Source organism: Gymnoscopelus microlampas (assembly GCF_963454915.1).
Source record: "Gymnoscopelus microlampas genome assembly, chromosome: 8".
Lineage (NCBI taxonomy): Eukaryota > Metazoa > Chordata > Actinopteri > Myctophiformes > Myctophidae > Gymnoscopelus > Gymnoscopelus microlampas.
The window spans coordinates 23,641,339-23,665,279 of record NC_139945.1 but is presented as its reverse complement, the minus strand read 5'-3'; the positions used below and the strand labels follow the sequence as shown (position 1 = coordinate 23,665,279).

Below are 23,941 nucleotides of genomic sequence, written 5' to 3'. Positions count from 1 at the left end.
CTAATAGTAATTATCCAGGAAAGGTTATATCTCAAATATTGTAACTCGGTATTGAAGCAGTGCCCCATATTTCACATATAGCATTATTTCATATAATGCCGCCGGGCACGGCCAAAGACCAGAGACTATGTTTTCCCCCTGTCCATCCATCCGTGTGTCTGTGTGTCTGTGTGTCTGTGTGTGTGTGTGTGTGTGTGTGTGTGTGTGTGTGTGTGTGTGTGTGTGTGTGTGTGTGTGTGTGTGTGTGTGTGTGTGTGTGTGTGCGTGTGTGTCTGCAAACAGCTAATCCCACACCGTTTTGTGTGGAGGCCAGAGCAGAACCTCTTCTCTAAGTTTTTCACATCGGCCTGTTATAGCACCTGCTTTTGCTACTACTTACCGATTTAGTAGAAACCTCACCCAAATTGGTACACCTTATCTCTGTAGTCATGTGATCTGTCAGATTACATTCTGATTGACTATGATTGGCTTGGAATGACATGCCACAAGCACCGCTAGACCGATTGCCTGGAATTGTCCTTGGCAAAATAAAATAATCCCACTGTATTTAATTTGCAGATTTCTTCAAAAGAAGCATTTAGGTATGTAGCCGTTTGGCTGAATGTTATAAAGGCACTCGTGAGGAATATTAAGGCACTCGCTGCACCCGATGCTAACTTATTAAAGACAAAACATTTGCAGTGGTGCTAAATCATGCAGAGTTGGAATAAGATTGCCAATTACACTGAAGCTAGAATCAGAACTTAAACAAATCCACTCCAACATGGCAGTCCCACCAGGGAAGTTGGCAGGGTATGGACACCATTTTTTCCATATGCTTTATTAGCCCCGTTTGGAACCTCACTCTCCACGATAGCTCTAAGTTGAGGTCCCACTTAGTAGTAGTCACGGCAGAGACACGGCAGTAAAGTCAGGTGCGCCGCCAGAAGTGAACTTACACCCGATGAGGCACGCCTGAGCAAGGCACTAGCTGAGCGAATGCCCGTGACGAGTGGTAGTACGACCTGGGTGTGAGAATGCATTGATCAGGCTGGTACTCGGTGCTCCTTTGTGCCTCCTAGGGTTTGTTGATTGAACACCATCTAACACCTCATTCCAGTGTCTGGTTTATGGTTCTGCCAGCGGCTGTCTCTGCACTCTCCATCCACTGCAGCATTGGAGTTGACAGGTTTTACAGCACCACACCGCCTGTATGTCACTGTGCACACGCAAACTATCCACGTGTCTATGTAACACCACACACACGCACACACACGCATACACACACTCACACACACACTCACATTCATCACTATGTCAGTGTTACCGTATGTCCGGTTCATTTCATCATTCTGCCTCTGGTCCTCCTAGTCCATAAATAAAACTCGCTATCTGCTGCAGCCCAGCAGCTGTTGGATTTATGGAACCCATGATGAGTGCTGAGTGTCTGCAGAGCTGCGTGAAAATATATTTCCTTGCTCAAGTGCAGCCAATTGGAGCCTAACAGCTCCAGCAATGTGCCGCAAGTTATGGTGATTCTGCTGCAACGGTATTAGAATGTGTGCTGGGTCGTATGTGCATGTCATGCTCCAGGCTCACATGCATGCAGTCATGATCAACTATAAGGTTTTGTTCAGACTGCAGTAAAAAACAATTTGTTTCTCAAATATGATCTTTGTATGACTGTCTACACTGTCCAAATGCCATCAAAATCAGTAGTTCTCACACTTTCAAGATTTTTCAAAACATTTTGAAAATAGCAGATGTACAAGCTCGCAGCGTTTGCGAGCTTGTATCTGCTATTTTTGAATAGTCAACGCTAAAATCTAAAATGACACAGATGCTTACCCGGTTCTGATTTTATTTTATTTTAATTTTATTTTATTAAAGAGGTGGTGCCACGGTTTTGCACTTTTCTGTTTTTCATGTGTCTATGAGGTTGATAGAACTTCATTAACTTAATTATGTTTTTATGGTGTTTTATGTCTTCTCTGATCATTTTGAGTTTCTTCCTGGAGGCTGAAACCTTGAGGGTCAAACGTGCCAATAGAAAAACAGCACTTTAAAATTAAAGTGCTGTTTTTTCACAGTAAAATTATACCCTCCCCCTCATTATCATAACACAACAGGTGGGCATGAGGAGGAGGAGGGACTAGGACAGGTGGGTGGTGCTAAGGTGGTGGAGGAGGCGCTAAGGTGAGAACCAGGTATACTTAATGAACTGGAGGCATGTCCACATAAAAACATAATTTTAACACTTTCTGTACACTTTTTTGAAAAAAAATCTTCCTCCTAGTATAACCATAATACCTGATGATTATGTTTTAGGGGGGGGGGGGGGGGGATCACTGAAAATCACGGCACCCCGTCTTTAAGGATCCCCATTAGCTGGTGCCATAGCAACCAGCTAGTCTTCCTGGGGTCCACATAAAAAACATACAAACAAATGAATACAGTTGCAAATACAAAATTATTAAACGTCAGTACTCAACACACAATGACACTAACACATAAGATAGCTGAAATGACATGTGAGAAAAGAAACAAAATTAAAAAACAAACAAAAAATACTTTACAGTGTTAAATAAAATGTAAGATTATTTTTAAAAAGTTAATTTACTGTCAATGCAGAGGTTTCAAGGCAGGTTATCAAAGAGACAATGATCTATAAATAAAATATCAACTTAAAGCATTGGTTTTTGGACAAGCTTTTTCAAGGTTTTAATGGGATATAGGCCTACACTGTCGAACAGCCATCGCTGTGCAACGTGTTTTGAGCTTGTAGATACTCCCCTATAGAAATAAATGAGAAAGCAGAGAAAATGTTCCCTTACACATGCTACAGTGTCAATGCCTTAAATCCCCAAAGTAATGAAAAAGTATTGGCTCGCCGCCAGTCAGATTTTTAAATACAGAACAGGGGTTTTCACTAATAACAATTAATTAATTTGATTTTCATTACATTTGCACTGTCATGTCACACGTGTATGATATATGACAGATTGATGCAGATTTTTTTAAGCCACTCATTGCATCTGCCATTAACCTCTGTATGGTTTCAGAGGTTTTATAATTGCAATTATTCAACCAATTCATTCCACAAAGTTGCCACCGTTGCCTTTCTTTGTGCAGTACAGGACAGTCATCAGTTTGCTCAAGGTTAAAGGTTTGTATGAATAATTCAACCCCATAACATCCATTAATAAGGAATTGGCTTCATGGATGGGACATAGCATCCAATAATTACAAATTATTCTAAATTCTAAAGACTGAGATTTTCTATTGATTTCCTGGTGAATTCATGCAAATGTCCTATTGTTGTGTGCTTGAAGAGAAGGTATTGAAAGTGCTGTAATTGCCAGCAAGGTAAGATGCTGTCAAGGCCTGTCTGCGACCTTTTGTTCCCAGACAGTTGAACATAATGACCAAAATGCCTTCACATTGTTTGTCTTTCAGAGAAATAAAATAGAGCTTCATTTACTCTGTTTCGTTCCCTTGCTATTCATTCCTACCTTGATCGATGGCCCTCAGATTGCTTCCCTTGTCTGTCTGCATGAGTGTGTGTGTGTGTGTGTGTGTGTGTGTGTGTGTGTGTGTGTGTGTGTGCGTGTGCGTGCGTGCGTGCGTGCGTGCGTGCGTGCGTGCGTGCGTGCGTGCGTGCGAGCGTGCGAGCGTGGGAGAGAGAGAAATACAGAGATAGAGATAAATACAGAGAGAAAGAGTGATGACACCGAGGGCATGTGTCACAACACACGATACGCACATTAGACACACACACACACACACACACACACACACACACACACACACACACACACACACACACACACACACACACACACACACACACACACACACACACACACACACACACACACACACACACACACACACACACACACACACACACGCGGGCCACATACTGTATGCCTCCATGGTAAAACAGCACGGGCATTTTGATTGATTATCTGGAGGTTGTTTCATGGCATCGTTAACACCTCAGGTCAGGTGGATTTCAGGACCAGAACACAGTGTTCAGGAGAGAGATGAGATAACACTCAGCTTTTGTGAGAACTGATACATCATCCTCAGACAAAAGCTGGTCTAGTTTTCTCTACATCGACCAGGTTAATCAGAATTTCTTAACAAAATATATATTTTACTAGTCACACTAGTATATTATCTCATGGTATCACAACACCACCAAGGCCTTAAAAACAAGGCTCCCAAACATCCCAAAACAAACTAGTAAGGCTACTTCTTGGCCTCAATCACAAAACCCATCTAACGCCTGCTCATTTTGCTAGGATTGGATGGCTCAGGGTTGAGGACAGAGTACAGCAACTTGCAATGGGCCTGGTCTTTAAGATACACCACAACATTGGCATCCCCCTGTATTTGTCAAAATACTCCAAAACGTTAACGAAGTCCACGATCATAACACCAGAGGCAGCTCCACGAATCATGTTCAACCCAGATCTCAACAAAGGGAATGAAGTCGTTCTCATGCTATTCAACAAAAATGTGGAATGCCCTACCAAAAGGAGTAAAGGAGTGTAAAACCCTACTCACTTTCAAATCTGCCCTAAAGAATACACCTTCAGGAGGCTGCAATTCGAAAATGGCCCGTCTAAGTCTTAACCTACCCCCCCAACCCCCCCTCCCCATTTTTTTCTTCTCTTGTACATATTTTTCACTCTTCATACCAGTAACCTGTAAGCTGATTGTATGACGTTATGTATAGTAGTGTGCATATCTGTCTGTCTCTTATATGTCATCATGATTTGTGTGCATGGGGATCTCATCTTAAACAAGCTCAGTGCTTAATGAGTCTTCCAGTTTAGTAGACCTTGTATTGTGAATTTGTACTTCATGTACTGTTGTTCTCATGTCTTACTAAATAGTTCATCAATCAATCAATCAATCACACAAATCCAAATGATTTCAAAGGAAGTCTCATTCTATTTTCAAATTAACCCTCGAAAATAAGATGTTACAACTCAAGAGGCTATCCTTTCAATTAAATCTGAAATCTGAAAAATTGCCTCGTGGGTGGACGGTGGGTGGACAGTGGACGTCACAAACTTAACATGCCCATACAGTATATGGAGACCATTTTAAACTAAATTTGAAGGCAGCCTGAAAATCTAGTAATAACAAAACAACAGAAAGATGTTCTATTGGCTTTTTTTTAAACAACAAAATCACCACTTCTATCCTATAAGAAAATACATAACGCATTATTAGAGACCTGGATATAAATGCTGCTACTCAAAGTAGCACCAGTTCATTCTTATTTACTATTTACACCATCAATGTCCTTTGATGGTTTCCCTGTGTGACACTAAAAACTAAAGTTAAACAGAACCCATTGGTTTTAATTGTATTTCTAATTGCTTCATTAGAAGAAAAGTGTCCAACTGAACCACCCTGATCACCATTAAATTATAATTCAACAGACACGTCTCCATTCAAAAGGGCAGAAACTCCTCAACCCATTCTGCGTTACTGTGTTAGTTGCAGGTGATTAAAGCACAGAATTGTCTTAATCCTCAAGTAAACGACTCATTACCTCAGAGATGAGAGGCTATAAAAAATATATCACTAAAGTCCATGAAAAAGACCCACATACGAGAGGCTTGGAAGCTCAACCTGTTTATCTGTCCTCCCATGGGGGACATTAGGTTTAATGTATGCTGGTCATATTTCCTGGACTGTTGGTGATACTGCGCCTCATAATGAGAGACATTAATATGTTTTGGCACTTTTTAGGATATCTTGTTCAATTATTCATTCATCACAGTAGTGGTGGTGAATGACTGCTTCAGGCCAACAATGTTCCATTATAACTATGGACTATTTCTTGATGATGGAGCTATTTTCACCTTTTTCCACCTTGCTGGTGGTCATATTTGACTTCAGTCTACTCAGCATGTGCAGTACAATATATTGTATATGCAGTTCAGGAGAGGTAGATATAGTAGGCTGTCATTTTGAACTGCTTTTACTGTTGTGTCATGATTGACAGTCTTATGCACATTGCTCACTGGCCTAAATGTTAATTTACACCCCATAACTGCAATATTAACATGTATTTGATACACTAGAAATCTGAAATTGAGGAGCAAATTATCAACTGTTTAAAATAACTTATGTATGGTACTGTATGTAAAACCACTTATCATTAAGATTAAATAACGTCCAGTCTTTCGCATTACCAAGAATACTCATTTACTACATCTACTGGACAATACACAACATTACAGGCCACATGCATTGCATATACATCAGATGACTGAATTCCTTGTGCATTTGGATAGACAGGTAAATTGATGATATATTCCTCTGTTGGCTATAAGGAATTTCGAGTTGTGTATTGACACAGTCAGCAGCAGACCATATTTCAAATGAAACACGGTGGTACAGTCGCACAATCATAAGAGCTGTATACACAGATGTCTAGTCTAGTGTGTTCCTACACTGATAAGGTAAGGTGTGCTATCGTTTAGATCAGTGGTTCCCAAACTTTTCAGCTAAAGACCCAAAAGAGAGATTTCCCTGGGACCCAGACTTACAAAACTACATTATGAATTAACAACTTATTAAGCCCTATTTCAGAAAATAGAGGAAATATCAGATCTACAAGCTCACAACACGTCACATGTGACGTGTTGATTTCCAGACCAAGAAATGGGTCCCACAACTGGCCCACTGTTTGGGAAACACTGGTTTAGATGTCTAGTGTGTTGAGGGTGAATTCCGCAAGCAGGTCCTTGTATTGTTGGTGGATGGACGTTCCCTGGTCCTCCCATCCCTGACCAATAACAGACAGCTGAGACGTCAGACTGTCCAGGGTGTCCTGAAGAAAACATCAATAGAGACAAAACCTCTGTTAGATTCTGAGGAGAACTTTTTAAAGGAAAACTTTGATAAAGTTAACCCTTATTTCCATGTATTAGTCATAGCATGTCTATAATGTCCATAACAGCATTATTACCAATGTTCTCTGTAGCAGCGTAGTGCACTATTGCCACCCAGTGCGTGGTAGAAGAACCACAGGTAGAGTTTCAACTGTATGTGGCTGTAGAGCAATTTGGATTCCTTCGGTTTCCTTCAACTTGCTTCGCATTTGTTCTGCGTTCTGCAGCTACAGTACGTACTGTATGTCTTTGACTGTGAATATCATCGCAGTCGGGCAGAAACCTTGTATGTCCAAAATCTTTACTTTTCAGGGATTAGAAAAAAGAACCTGCTGTCTTCTATTGGATCCATTGAAGTTATTATTTAGTCACAAAGTCTTGGTAATAGCTTTCACTGGTTAAATATGTATAAAAAGAAAACACAAACAACCTCAACCTCTTTCAACCTGGGCATTATTGGGCATGACATTTTGGCACACATTTTCATTTTTTATTTTAAAGAAGATGAGGACCTACCTCATGGCCATTCTGGTATATCAAAGCACTGTTGGTAAAGGTATCTCTGATTGACCATCAGTGTTGTTGCTTCAATGATTCTACACTACACTGACCATGATGCACATCCACAAAAACTGACTAAGTTATCCTTTAACCACTTCAACCCTATATACTTAGTTGAGTCTCCCAGGGCTCCGCTCCTTTTTCTCTCTAATCTCTTGTAGCTGAGCTGAGCTTGTAGATCTGCTATTTTCCCTGAATGTTCTCCCCCGGAATAAGGACGCTATAAGGTTCATGTGGTTTAAGGCAGTGGTTCCCAAACTGGGGGTCGGGGTCCCCAGATGATTAGCTTAATGTGTAATATTGTTTTCTCACTCAACAGTAAACAAACTAACATACAGTATAAGTGTATACAAGGATCTGCACATTTCAAAATTAATTTAATGACCTTTTCAATACCAAATTGGCCACATATTACGTAAGAAAGAAAGAACAATGTATCTGTGGAACCGAGTCAAACAAAATGTAATGCCTACAATTCTAAGTGCTTGTCAGGGTGTGGGGTCCCCAGTTCACTTCAAATATGATTATTTTGGGGGGTCGCCTGAAATGTTTGGGAACCCTTGGTGTAAGGAAGACTCTTGTCAACCACATCTCCATATGTGTCCTCACTAATGCTCACTCTCAGTACTTGGACTTTCATTCCTCTTCTCTCCGGTGCATACCTCCACCTTTCCAGACTCAGGACCTATTCCCTCCTCTCACTACATATTACAATGTCACCTGGTGAACACCATAGTCCACGTAGTTCTACCACCTCAACACTGTCACACTACCCTCATATATATCCTCTCACCACTCTGACATATTCCTTGCCTCTGCCACTCCTGACTTCCTCATATAATCCATTCAAACCAGGAATGCATATGTGTAACCACTTTAACCATTAATTCTATACTTTGGCTATTCAAAAATAGCATATCTACAAGCTCATAGCGCATCACTTCGTGCTGCACTACGAGCTTGTAGATCTGGTATTTTTGAAAAATCTTGAAAATGTGTACAAATCTTTGAATATATATAGGCCTATATATTTTTAAGCAAGCATTTTTAACTCACATTTGCTTCTAGGGGTCCCTGGAACAAAATATTTTAAGATGAGGGTCAGCGGCCAAATACATATAATTTTGGGGGTCCTTTGAGAACCACTGATATCATAGCAACCAGAGTTTTTCAGAAAACTGTTAGGATTTAGAAGACATTTGTAGAATCCCCAGAAGCAAAGATTTGAGTTATAAAACTTTTCGCTTAAAAAAATATACATATATTCAAAGATTTGCACACATTTTCAAAAAAAGAATGCAGATCTACAAGCTCATAGCGCGGCACTGCGTGCCGGAAATCTAAAATGACACAGATACGTTCCCGGATGGCTTAATATCACACCTCCTCTCTCGGCTATTATGGTTTCTATAGGTCCACAAAGACACAATGTTACTCTTTCTGAACATCTCTAAATTGTCATCAACACTCTCAGGTCTACACGAACACAATTGGCCGTGTTCGGGGGAGAGAAGCCAGGTGGGGAGCTAGGGCAATCTTTTTTTGCGGTACCTGTCTGCGGGGGGTGTTGAACAGGAGGAGTAGGACACAGGTGCTACACCCTCCCGATGGCGGCTTCTCACTGGCAGGTGAGCCAGTATATTCCATGGGCCAGATCGGATAACGGTACCATTTGAGTGGGCAAAACCTTACCTATATTAAATTGCTTATACGGTCAATACAAGTAAATGAATAGCCTACCCACAGGAGTAGCTTTTCATATTTATTGGACATTTTGTTATTTCCCCCTATTTGCGTATTCATAATGTTTCCAGAAAAGCACACAAACTGTCAATATCATATCTAATCTTGAACCTAAGGCAACTAAAACATTTATAAAGGTAATAAAAGCAACGTGTTTGAATCTTCTTACACATTGTGTTGTTTTTAAGTAAATAAAACATTAAAGACAGTCATCTGCGTGTTTAACCAGGCATTACGTCACAGAAATAGGATGACAAAAACACTGTCATTGGGATTTGAAATGATTCAAAGATGCAGGGTTGACCTGAGGTTTTCACCTGAGAAAATTGTAAAGAATTATGAAAGGGAGCTAAGCCATTAGCCATGGAACTGTCTTTAAAGATCTATAAAGATCTGTCTATAAAGATCTATAAAGGTCCATTTGGTTACCGAGTCTCCGTCATTTAGCTGGGGACCATCTGGAACCCCCCCAAGGACCACTGGTGGAGAACTTCTGGTATATACAGTAGAGGGAATTTAACACTAGTTTTGTTTTTGTATTGTCACTTACATGCAGGATTTTCTCATAGTCAGTCTCCATGTGTTCAAGTTTGTGTTTGAGGCCACTGATTATGTCATCTTTCTCTTGTTCCGACTGCTCACGTTCTGCTTTCTCTTTCTTCAGTTCTTCCTGACACAGGGCTGAGCACACACATGCACGCACACAAAGGTTATTGTATAACTAAAACTAAACTTAAAACTGAAGCTGTGAGAAAAAAAAGTTAATCGATATGAAAAATAAAAACTTTTAGAAGGGAAAAAAATGTAACTAACTGAAAGGATATTGTGTAGCTACTAAATAAAATAGAAATATACAGACTAGTTTTAGTCTTTGTCAGTGTGGTCAAATGTGTCAACATGCAACGTGCATAATGTATTAAAAAGAAGAGAAAAGTTCTATGATCATTTTGCGACGCGGTTGAGCTTGTAGATTGGATATTTTCACTACTTTTGCACGACACTATTAAATATAAAATAGGGCTTTCATATATATATATTTAAAAAAAAAACATTACAAGGTTTCTGCCTGACAACGATGACTTCTCCAACCTGATGAGGACCTCATGGCCATGGGCAATGCATTTTGGTATATCAAAGCACTGTTGGTAAAGGTATCTCTGATTCACCATCAGTATAGTGTTATTGCTTCAATGCTTCTACACTACACTGACCATGATGCACATCCACAAAAACTGACTAAGTTATCCTTTAACCACTTAAGCCCTACAACTAAACTAAAACTAAACGTTCTATTACAATAGCATTTACACTGCAACAAGCAAACCCACCTAGGAAGCTAACTGAAGCTAAACTGAATTGAACTAAAATTACAAACTACAAAAATGCAAAACTATAATAACTCTGACACACACATACAGTAGATGTTTAACTCTATACACACAGTACTGTACAAGTTGCATTGCCTAAAATGTGTAACTGTATGTGTAACTAGAGACTTTAGGAGCCGGATTGTCGTACAATGTAACAGGATATTCATACCTAGCTGCTGCCGTAGCTGATTGACCTCCTGGTCCAGTCTGTTGACCTTGATAGTCAGCTCTGTCTGCATGGTCTTGTACTGGCGGCCCAGATCTGTACAGTGACATTTAGTGGCTTGTTTATAGACATGCACCAAACTACAGTACACATTTAGTCCTTGAATTAATGATTAATGACTCCTGCTCACTCTTCTTGGCACTTTTGCTCATGGACTACTGGGATGTACACTGGTGTCATAATCAGAGGCCTGCTTAGACCCAATCCATACTTTGTTGTACGGCAGAGCTGTACAACACCCCCGCAACCTTCCAAAGACTAATGCAGCAATGCTTGAGTCAGGTGACAGAATCTTTATTAGTGTACCTTGATGACATTATCGTATATTCACCTGACTTCTCCTCCCATCTGCAGCACCTTGACCAGGTCTTCCAGCGGTTGTGGAGGCACGGATTGAAGTTGCGTTTGGACAAATGCAAGCTCCTTCAACAGGTTCTTAGGCCACGTAGTAGACAAACAGGGAGTGTGACCGGACCCTGAAAAGGTGGCTGCGGTGCGGGACTGGGCACCACCCTCGACTGTCCGGGAGGTCCGCGCTTTTCTGGGTTTGGCCGGTTATTATCGTCGCTTCGTGTCCTCATTTGCCGCCATAGCGAGGCCACTAAATAGTTTGTTAATCGGAATCCCAAATGAAGTCCCACCAGTGTAAAATAGTATGGTCTCCTGAGTGCCAAACCTTGTTCGATGCTTTAAAAACTGCCCTTACGCAGGCTCCGGTACTGGCCTATGCAGATTTTGAACAGCCGTTCGTGGTCTATACTGATGCGAGTGGCCGTGGGCTGGGAGCGGTCCTAGCCCAGGTCCAGGATGGCCAAGAACGGGTGATTGCTATGCAAGCCGCAGTCTACACCCGACTGAACAAAACGATGCAAATTATAGTTCATTCAAGTTAGAGCTCTTGGCTCTTAAATGGGCCGTGACAGAAGAATGTAAAGATTATTTAACCGGTGCCCAGTTTACCATATACACAGACAATAACCCTGTCGCGCATCTTCAGACAGATCGATTGGGCGCTGTGAAACAGCGTTGGGCGGCCCAGTTAGCATCATTCACTTATGAAATCAAATATCGACCCGGGAAAAATAATGCCAATGCAGATGCCCTGTCCAGATTCCCAGTTCAGCCTGCAGTCGAGACGGCGGTGGAGTTGACGTCGGCGGCTAGGGAGGACGGGTGGGCAGGGGATAAGTGGCGAGAGGCACAGGATCGGGACCCCGACATCGAGGTGGTGAGGAGTTGCGTGGTGAGGGGGAGGCCTCCTAACATGACGGAGAGGCGAGGTTGATATCAGCAAGTCAAATGTGATACACTGGCCCTGGTCACACTTCCACCACTGACTGAGTACCACTTGTCAACCAGTAATGGTCCTACCAGACCATGATTTAAATTTCTCAATAGAAGAGCAGGGAGACCAAATATAGCCACCGCAGTTGTGTACAGTATGTCACATTATATTAACAAACAGATTGGTCAAAATAAAATTTGATTGAGTTTTACACAATCATATACAGTAGGATGTATGTTTGTCTTGATCACCCTGTCTCCCTTTTCTCATTAATTTTAGAGTTGATGTTGGTGTTTTTGTTACGATATGCCACAATAAAAAGACTTATTCCTAAAAGCCACTGTGGCTTTTCATGGCAACTTCAAGCGAGCATACACTGGGTCGGTACAATGTATAGACCCATAAGTTATGAACAGAGACATGCTGTACCTGTAGATAATAAGGTTTATCTTATCTTAATACCCAAGCTAACATCCTTGTGTTGTTGTCTCTCATGCTGAAGTTTCTGGTCCAGGTCTCTCATGTGACTCCTCAGGTCAGCGCTGGCTGCTTGAGCTTTCCCTGCATCACCGCAATGTATTGCTAACACACACACACGCACGCACGCACGCACGCACGCACGCACGCACGCACGCACGCACGCACGCACGCACGCACACACACACACACACACACACACACACACACACACACACACACACACACACACGTGTATATGTATATATGATTCTAACAAGTTTAACATTTACATAGAGCAATGAATCTCACATTTTTGATAAACAAGAGACACGACTGTCCTCTTGAGCTGTCCCGGTTTCTCATGCATGTAGTTTTTTTGTCACACAAAATGAACAACTTCAACCCAAACAAACATGCTCACCCAGATGATCCTTCAGAATGGCCACATCCAGAACACTGCACTGATACTTTGTTTCCAGTTCACTTTCACCTGCTGTGTACAACAACAGAATGATATAATTAACTGTAACCAGTGGTGGAAAAAGTACTATATTTTTTTTACCTAAGTAAAAGTCAATACTGCAAGTCCGGAATTCAAAATGTACTTTTAAAAAAAGTACAAAAGTATTGGTATCAACATGTACTTAAAGTCCCAAATTCAGAAAGTACTCATTATGCAGAATGTCCTATTTCAGACATTTTAAAAATCTTTTGAAAATAGCAGATCTACAAGCTCACAAGCGTGGCATTGCGATGCATTGTGAGCTTGTAGATCGGCTATTTTCAAATGGCTGAAATATATGTAGGGCTGAAGTGGCTAATGTATGTTTTGTAATAATAATCCAAATCTACAAGTAATAACTAGTAACTACAGTTTTCAAATAATTATAGTGGAGTAAAAGCATAATATTTGTCTAAAAGTATTGAACATTGCACATTGGAAATACTCCAGTAAAGTAAAAAATACATCAAAATTGTACTTCAGTACAGTATTTAGTAAATACAAGTTACTTTACACCACTGACTGTAACAAAATATATTAATCAAAAAAATGCACACAAAATCACTGGTAAAACATAATTACTCTTTTCTGCGTCTTTCTTTATAGGCCTAATGGTCTTCTTTAAATTCTTCCCCTTTTTCTTTGGAGGCATAATGTTTTGCAGGTCAGTCAGTTACACACTAGCTGAAAAACACCACGAAAATGAGCACAGTACACAACATACACATACACCGGCCTACAGGTGGTGGTGGTGTGTTGTTATTTTGGTTGCTAAGGGCTGCCTATCCCACGCTGATCAATACTTGACTGACACCTTTAACAACCAATCACAACTTTACTGGCGCACGTTTTTTTTTAATTCACACTGACAGATACGCAAAAACGGTCCTTGTTGTCATGGCGACCAAAATACACGAGCCCACCACCACACCACCATCAATGAATCAATCCATTCCATCCATCCATCTTGGCTTTCATTCATTAATATCCGACCCTTCCGGGACGTTTTATGAATGCTGCTGCAAAAAAACGTGCACGTTCATGCGCAGACACGGACATACGCGTACCTCATCGTCCGTCCGCGCGCGCGCACCGATGTGGCGCAGAAGCAGTATTATTGTATTTTATTTACTCCACTGCGCCCTCTACAGATCTGGTCAATGGTAATTTATGTTGACCAGATCTGTAGAGGGCGCAGTGAAATAAATTAAATAATTTTCGTCTGGTAGACATATTTTATTTTTTGCCCAAAAAGTGTATTATACAGAGAAGGTGGGGTGCTGAGAGGCTTCCCACCCTGGAGAATAGACTTTCAACAACACAAAACTGCATTTGTTTCGGTGAGTAGCGAAATAGTTTTGTTTAGTTTTACTAAAGTTGGAGACCTCGCACGGTAGTGGAATGTCTGGTCTATGATCAGAGCAGTGCGGCTGGCAGAGCGTTAAAGTGAACTCACTATTCTAACCTAACGCACTGGACCATGGCTAGTGGAGGAGGAGGAGGGTCTCTGGAGGAGGGCGAGGCAAACGGAAGGGGACGTCACTCTCACACAGGAAAAGCAAAGAAAGAAGGGGCCGCCGCGCCGCGCGTACACGTCACGGCAGAGAGAGAGGGACAGGCCAGCAAGCACGTTCAATGTTCAATTTATACAACTATTATTTATTATTCGTCCCCCAAGACAGCGAACAGCAGCAGGAGGCGTCCGCTGATCATTCATCTGTCCTCCGCATGCAAGACGCCGAGCGCCTCTGGACTCTCCGCACAGACAGCAGCAGCAGCAGCAGCAGCAGCAGCAGCAGTAGGACCACTGACCAGAGGCTCGGTTCGGCTGTGTGTGTGTGTGTGTGTGTGTGTGTGTGTGTGTGTGTGTGTGTGTGTGTGTGTGTGTGTGTGTGTGTGTGTGTGTGTGTGTGTGAGGCTGTGAGGCTGACAGAACCGAAACAGAACCAGTCAGACACCAGACCAGTCTCCAACAACAACCCGTCAAAGATTGTGAACCCAGGCGAGAAGAGAAGAGCCAGCCAGCATCTGATCTGAGACAGACAAGAAAGGGGAACGACATTGTTGAAGGGTTGGAGGGGGTGCTTACTGCTTATTATCAGTCCACTGAGGAGGAGGAGGAGGAGGACGACGACGACGACACAGTGCAGGAGGTCTCTTCTCTGCAAGCAGAGACATGGTGTCATTGTCCTCGAACTGAGTGAGGAGGACAAGAGACACTATAGGTCTGCCAGCCTCGGTCCCTGTGAGGCTGCAGGCTGCACCACAGCGACCCGGAGCCGGGAGGAGCGTGCAGGGTGTGAGACCAGGGCATACCGGGTGACAGCCTCACTGCTGATGGGATCACCGCTCCGGTAGATCTCCGGTCCCTCAGGAGGAGAGGAGGGTTTAGGACTTTCACCCCACGGATCATCAGACACTCGGGACAGGGGGAGGGGGGCTGGATTGGGTCGTGGGGGTGAGGGTCCCTCCTTGTGGCCCCTGTAGCAGCAGCACCCCTGCTGCTGCCCCAGTCGGGCCCTATAGTCCGGTGGTCCCCGGCCCGGTGGCACCCTGCCTGACCCAGACATCATGGCAGGGAACCTGAAGAAAGGTGGGGGTCTGATCGGGATGATGAAGGACGCGTTCCAGCCCCATCACCACCACCTCCACGCTCACCACCAGCCTGGGGCCGTGGACAAGAAGACGGTGGAGAAGTGCTGGAAGCTGATGGACAAGGTTGGTGTGGGATGATGGATGTATGTGCTAACGTGATGCTAGCAGTGGTGGAAAGTAACTAGTACATTTACTCAAGTACTGTACTTAAGTACAATTTTTAGTTGTTTTTTTTACTTTACTGGAGACTGGAGTATTGCCAAGTTTCAATACTTTTACTTCTACTATTGCCCCCCCCACGCGCGCGTGGGGGGGGGGGGGGGGGGGGGGGGGGGGCATCATTACAGATTCTGATATGCCCAGTCAATAGGGGTGTGCCGATACACTAATTTCACGAAACGATACGATACGATATTTGGCTCACAACTTCGATACGATTTCGATACGATACGATACGCACTTTTTTTATTATGAAAATAAATAGGGGAGAAAAAAAGGAAATGCAAACAAATAATTCTGTTTTTGCATTATTCAGACATGCAAACTTGTAGCTTTTCAGCCGTTTTGAATCCAAATAGGGCAATAGTGTGACACCTGACCCGAAAAAAAACAACATGTTGTCACCCTTTTCACCTCGGGGCTGTTTACATGCTTGATTATTTTGATTGGTAAAAAAAAAAAAAAAAAAAAAATTTTTTTTTTTTTTTTTCAAAACGATATTTTTTCCCCCCAAAACGATACATATCGTCGCGAAAACGTATCGCGATATATCGCGGGACGATATATCGGCACACCCCTACCAGTCAACATTATCAAGCAGGCATCATGTTTTCATGCACTGTACTATTCTCAAAGGCAAATATTGTACTTTTACTCCACTATAATTATTTGAAAACTTCAGTTAGTTACTTTGTAGATTTTGATTAATATTACAAAACCAATTCAGGCCCATATACTGTATATTTTGCCTATTTGCTTGTGATGCATTGTGAGTTTGTAGATCTGCTATTTTTTATACATTTGAAAACTTGTGAAATTCTGCATAATGAGTACTTTCTACTTTTGGTACTTTAATTACATTTTGATACCAATACCTTTGTTCTTTTACTCAAGTACAGTAATATTTTGAATACCGAACTTGTACTTGTAACGGAGTGTTTCTACAATAGGGTATTGATACTTTTACTTAAGTAAAACATGAGTACTTCTTCCATCACTGAATGCTAGCAGCTCGTATGCTGGGGCAGTGGGCGCTATGCTAACAGCCAAGCTAACTAGCAGCTAGTTAGCTTGGCTGTTAGCATACATAAAGCTGCAATCTGGCTGCCTGGGTGTCGCTTGCCGAAAAGGACTAGATCTACAAGCTGACAACGTTATCAGCTTGTAGAGCTGTCCTTTTCGGCAAGCGTCGCCATGGCACGACGGATTATAATAATAAGCTTGACTGACTGGCTCATGTGTTTCATGTCATTGTTGTCATTATGTTTTGTGCAAAAATATATTGTCGCCTTTTCCATTTAAAGGCCAAATCAGTGATGCAAAAAAAAATGTAAACAAACTTTGACCAGACAAAGAATAGCAATGGTGAAGATGTTGTATTCCTTTTAGTCACTGGTTTTCAAAGTGGGTTCCATGGGGTCCCCAGCCAAAACCAGGAACAGTTTAATTTCACTATCACGTTTGATTGAATACTTTAGTTTATTAACAGTTTGCAAAAACAAGGGATGGTGGCACAGATTTATACAAAGGAATGCTAAAAGCATAACCCAGATAAGCCCTCAGGGCTTGTTTCCATTAAGGTCCTGTGTATTCAATTTCATCAGATAGATATTAGAAGTGTGTGAGAGAAGGGTGACATCATATGTTTCACACTCTAAACTTTTATCTCTCCACCTACAGTTTAGACTGGACAGTTGTAGAATTCCGGACTAAATCAAATCTAACAACTGAAATCTTATGTTATATTGGGGGGTCCCAGGAAAAAGATATTTTCAAATGAGGGTCTGTGGCCTAATGCAGTGCGTATCAATTTAGGGGTCCTTGACATGAAAACGTTTTAGAAACTACTGCCCTAGGAGGTGATGACTGAGCTCTTGATAATAGGAGGCCTTCTATCAGCTATTGACAACGGATAAATAATACTTGAGCTGTACTTGCTGTATTTTGGGGGGCTTTTAATAATAGGTTAGGTTCCATTGGTAATGTTTGTAAACGTGGGAGTAAAACAGACGTATATTTTGATTCATAAAGGGGTACGACAGTTCCAAATATATTTTTCCATCTGCAAATCACACTCTTTAAGAATGTATGTATGTGACTATAAACCTATTTTATATGTACAATCAAAACAATCCCAGATTGTTTCCTTTCTTTAACAAATAATGTCAAGATTAAGTGGAGCGGGTGTGACCAACATGCCGTAAATCTAGTGCTCGGGTGGTGCAGTGGTAAAGTAGGTGCCTGCCCACCACCGTGGAGGTTGTGGGTTTGAATCCACCGTGGTGCATCTAGCTTTGTCGAGCATCAATCTATACAAACACAATTGGCCCGTGCTCGGGGGAGGAAAGCCGTGCGGGGAGGGTGATATTCGTCATTGCGCATATACCTACGTGCTGGGGCGGCACCTGTCAGCAGGGATTGTTGGGCGGGAGGAGTAGGACGAAGGCTCTACGTCCTCCCGGTGGGGGCTCCTCAATGGCAGATGAGTCGGTAGGATATAACTGCAGAGGTATTAGCTGAAGTACTGCATTATTGAAATAACCATCAGAAATTAGACTTCCGTTGAAAACTACAGTAGAGCATTGTCAAAAAGAAGGCGGAAATGTGATCATTTAACAAGGCCTATTTGGGCCTTGTCGACACAGGAGGCTCATTACACTGCCTCACTTCTCGGAAAAAAAACGCTGTGGCTGCTTGACCTCCAGCTTCCTGTGAGATTCACACAGCGTTATCGAAGTGACTGCGAGGACAACACGCTCTATTGTGTGTGTGTGTGTCTTCTGTTCCTCATTGAGGCACCACAGAGCTTAAGAGACCACGTCTCTCTTCTTTACAACGCTATCATTCGTTAGAATCCACATTCCATGTGTATTTTTTGCACCATTAGCATCTGCGGTAGGTTGGTCAAGGCTTTCGTCACATCTGCAGTATGACATGTCATGCAAACTAAGTAAATGCAAGAACAGAGAAGTTACACTGCATGATCAGTTCTCTTTTTGACAGGGTGAACTTCAATATCCAACGCTTGTGTAAGGTGTCGGGTCACAGGGGAGATGTGTGTGTGTGTGTGTGTGTGTGTGTGTGTGCGTGCATATTAAAGAGCAATACTGGATGATATACCCCCCCTCCAAAAACAAACAAACATTTTAATTGTCATATAGCCTGAAAATTCTGATATAGCGAACATGCACAATGCATTTTGAGCTTGTAGATAGGATATTTTCTGTATTTGTTGTACAACGAACGAAGTACACAGTGCTTATGTGGTTAAAGACTTACAAGGGCAAGATGCTCAGGGCCAAAGTTCCCACATTTCCTGTTGCTACTAAAGGGGTTTTAAAAAGGGTTAGTGTTTATCGTAAGTCGTAACATATTCCTAAACTTTTTAACCTTATTTCTAATGCATCTTAGATTATTTTTTCATTTCATTATAGTCCTGTATTATTCTTATTATTATCTTGTGCATTTTGTATAGCTGTTGTTGCACAGTCTTGCAGACCATGTCACGGCAACATTTCGCTGCTTGTACCTGTATGAGTGAGTGACAAATAAATCCCTCTTGATTCAAAGTAGACTATTGTTTCTCAGACATTTTAAAATGGAAGTGAAAGTTACGCCCAGAGTTGAAAGGAAAACCACAGCGCAGCATAGGTCACTACCTGTAGTAATGGATCTAAACATCGCCCACGCAAGTTAAACGTTCGGTCTCGGTAGATTACAGAACAAGGGCCTCACTAATTCCCCTCTCAAAAGAAACCTACTGCCCCTAATTTGGCAATGGTTTGGTACGCCTACATCTGTGTTCGGTTACTTCAGTAAAATTTAAAATAGAACTGGTGGTGTTGAGTTAGTTTACAACCACATACGTGATGCTCTTACTCAAGCTTCGTTAACAATTCCACTGCCTAAGGCTGCTTGAAGTTTAAACATTAGTTTAAAAGTATTATGTCGCCATGGATGGACCCCAAGCATGAGGCTGGTTTGTAATGCAGCAATCAAAGCCCTGTTCCCATAATGCCACAGTGACATCACACAGTATGTTTATACCCCATTTGTATTGAATTCTGATCAAACAAAGATTATTATTAGCAAGTCGGTTTCTGGTTTTCCCTTCACTGATTAATCGTTATAAGCAGTCAGAGTAATCCTGACTTAAAAGTGGCCTTATGTTTCAAGTCAGAACACAGTACCGTAGTAGCATATACAGAAATAGGCTATATTTGCTATTCGTCGTAAGTATCTAGTGCTTATGAAAACACATTTTTACTGTCAAAAGTTGTATGTTTGGCTGCAATCTACCTTTTGACGCCATGTTATTATTAGGGCTGGGACTCAATTAAAAACAAAATCTAATTCATTAGAGGCTTTGTAATTAATTAATCGCAATTACTCGCATTTTAATCGCATATCAATATTTGACCTGAGAACAGTGAAAAGCATTTTTTTCAAATGGATTTTGGCATACGTCTTTAAGTACATGTACTCAAGAACTGTACTTAAGTACAATTTTGAGTATTTCCAATTTCTAATACTTTTACTTCTACTCCAGTAACTCCACTATATCTCAGTGGCAAATATTGTACTTTTTACTCCACTACAATTATTTGAAAACTTTAGTTACTAGTTACTTTGTAGATTTCGATTATTATTATAAAACATACCATGCAACCATGTGAAAATAGTAGATCTACAAGCGCAAGGCAATGTGAGCTTGTAGATCTGCTATTTTCCACCACTGGAGGCTGGTAGAGTGTGTTGTTGTTACTGATGTTTTATAGTAGTTTAATTAATTATTAATAAAAATCGCATGCATGTGACCCGCATTGCACCCCCCCCCCCCCCCCCCCCCCCAGTGCACCGCTGCCCCCTCCCTCTAAAGGGGACAAACGCGCGCGTGGGGGGGGCATCATTACAGATTCTGATTTGCCCAGTCAACATTATCAAGCAGGCATCATGTTTTCATGCACTGTGCTGGCTGCAGTTAACTTTGTTGTTGCCATAGAGGTATAATATAACTAGAGGGCGGATAGCCCCGCCCCCAGCTATCATTTCAATGAATGTGCTCAGTGGCGTTTTGAAGCACCCGGAAGCCTGCCGGAAGTAGAATTATTGACTCGTTTTTGGACACACCATAGAGTTATGAGCATGCGCACTAGTGTCCTTTTTGCGTCCTACGGCAGCCCGGTTGCCAAGGAATGAACGCGAGGTATTTATTAAATACACTCGAGATGCATATTTATATGTAAATGCATATGTATTTATGTATAATATGTTTACATATTTATATATATAGATATCTCTCAGTATGTTTTGCTCGTGCATGTATTTCTCCCCGCCTGCAGTTCCAGCTTTGGCCACTGGGGTGGCGGCTTCAATGTTTCTCAGCAACTCTGGGGGCTTGGTTGTTGCGCACCAACGTCGGTTGGTGCGCTGGTATGATCGGTCCGTCTGAAACTCGTCCACGTTCCGAGGTGCAAAAATATGTGCGATTAAAATGCGTAAAAAAAAAATGTAATGCGATAATTTTTCTGTGATTGATCGAAATTAACGCGATAAAGTCCCGACCCTAGTTATTATGCAATAATGTTATTAACGTACGGCATACAAATATTTAGTCTAGGTTTGTGTGCTCATTTTCCCCATTTTGATTGTGCAGAGAGCTGATTAAAACTGAAGTCAGAAACGAGGAAGCACAACACTCTAATTGGCCGTTTGGAACCAATGAGCCGGTGGTTAACATGTTTTGCAACAAAAAACTATCTGTCATCATTTCACTAGCTGAGTTTTCTTCGGTTGCTGGGCTCCATAGATTATGAATAGAAGCTTCCGACAGCAATATTTCTTGTGAGCCCATGCACACAGTTAGGGTTTTTATTTCAGCATCAGTGGAATGGAGTTGGTTGAGGTTGAATGTGACTCTGTAGTATGTTTCTGTTAAGCCCTTAGGTTAGAGAAAGAGAAGGTTAGGGAGAGAAAAGCAATGGAATGCAGCTTAGCTTGGAGGCCATCGTCATTTTACCCTTAGACAAGCTGTCGCAGCCTTGATTGACCTGTGCATGCATGTTTGTCAGAGAAATTAACATGATTGCAGATACCGAAGTTTCAAATAAGTGAAATAATGGCCGATATAACGGTTTGGCCATCTCTCTGAAAGACGGTTAGAGGAAGGTGTATAATGTTTGTGTAAGTGTGAGAGTTTGAGAGAGCAGTTGTTGCAACTGAGGTGATGTACAAAGCTTGCTTCCTGATCCTTCTAGTGGTATAGCCCTTGGCAACTTGTTATCTAGTCTCTAACAACGCTGGTAGACCTGGGCTTTGGAGGTCTGGGAAAGGAGTGGGGGATGATGATGATGGAGTAGTCATGTGATACTGTATGGTTGCTGTATTGTTGTAGGTAGGTTGAAGTGTAGTCCTATCTGTGACCTCGCCCTTCACTGTAGCTCCGGGACTCGGTCACATAGCATTGTTCATCCAGCATTGTGGGGATCAGGCTGAATGGTAACATTTTGGTTCCATGGTTCAATGTTAAAGAGAAATAAACTTTATTAGGTAAAAAATAAAGGGAATCTTGTCTATGTGTAAAAACAGTGAAGACGAGTAGTGGGTTAGCTGAGGAATGCAATTCTGAAGAGTTGGGTGGTTTATTTTTAAGGCGGTTTTGAAGTATGGGAGGGTGGGGCCCTCTTTGATGTGGTTCCGTTTACATTTTTGAAAAAGACAACACCACAGTAACAAAGTCAACACTTATGCATTGTTAGTAAAATGTACGGTATAAGGCTATATAATTGTGAAACATGCAACTTATGTCAAACATTTTGTTTGGTCATTCTGTTGCACCTTGACTTAGACTTCTCACATCACACAACTTTGTACATCCCATCACCACATCCATCAGACTCACAGACTTGACACACAATGATATCATAGAGGCCGTTATTACATTGCATTTGACATGACACCACAATGAGCAATAAAGGCATTAGACATGCGATGCAATCATCTTTTTAACAAAAAGATCATCAATAATTGTAATTTATAATCGTGATTAAAATATTCCATAAGAGAGGCGAGGTTGAGATGGTTTGGACATGTGCGGAGGGGTGATGATGTCTATTTTGGGAAGAAGGATGCTGAAGATGGAGCTGCCAGGCAAGAGGAAAAAGAGGAAGGTCAAATAGGAGGTTTACGGATGCGGTGAAAGAGGACATACAGGTGGCTGGTGTGACCGAGGAAGATGCGGAGGACAGGAACAGATGGAAACAAGATGACCCGTTGTGTTGACCCGTAACAGGAATTAGCCTGGGAAAAAAGAAGAACATTACAATATTGAAATTGGCATGCACGTAAATCTACTATATCATCTCTTTCTTATGCGTCACACTATAGTATAGGATTACGATGAACTTGCCTGGTAGAAGAATTAACCAGCATGCTTTTCCTCACGTTTTCAGTCCAACACACCCATACAACAGGTTGTCTTCGTTGCCGTGTCAGAAGTCAGTCGCCTGGATTCCACTGGGTGTGGTAGCACTGAATTCCAGCCATGACGCTGCAGCTGATAGCGGTCCGGCCACCTGAGACAATGCTTGTGATCCACCAGACATGTTTCATATTGTTGCTGTCGGCCACAAACCTCTTATCTCCATATTTTAACGTTTCGTGTTTTTTTTGTAAATTAACGCCCTACTTGATCACACTATAGCGGCACTCAAAAGTAGCAGATCTGCAAGCTTGAAGCGCGGCCGCCGGCCTGAAGCAGCGCTTTTCTAGCTGGTCGATCTTCTACTTTTGCTGTTTTTGAATTTATAGTTTTCCACCCGACAGAGACGATATGCATCACAAAAGTGGTTCTCCTCTTCACACTTCATTCTTGTAGACTTGTCTCTCGGCTATTGTGGTTGAGCCTCCAAGATAGCACGTGACCATCCAAGATAAATATCTAAACATGTTTGATAATTATCGGGCTGTCTCTGAGCAGATCGGGACGTTTAAAGGTTGGGCAACAAATAAGGGACAACTTCAGATATTTACATAATTGTCCATATCTAAACAACAATATCAGTTTAGTTTTTCATATAATTC

General features: G+C 41.8%; 1 protein-coding gene across 1 annotated transcript in view; it reads left to right on the top strand.

Annotated features, from left to right (window-relative positions):
* The first annotated feature begins 14,618 nt into the window (after positions 1–14,618).
* cbl (Cbl proto-oncogene, E3 ubiquitin protein ligase) overlaps positions 14,619–23,941 on the top strand; it is a 70,488-nt gene continuing 61,165 nt past the window's right edge. The window contains exon 1 of the mRNA XM_084064125.1: positions 14,619–15,763. Within this exon, the coding sequence (XP_083920251.1) occupies positions 15,617–15,763 (147 nt within the window). The 5' untranslated portion in view covers positions 14,619–15,616. The remainder of the gene's footprint in view (positions 15,764–23,941) is intronic.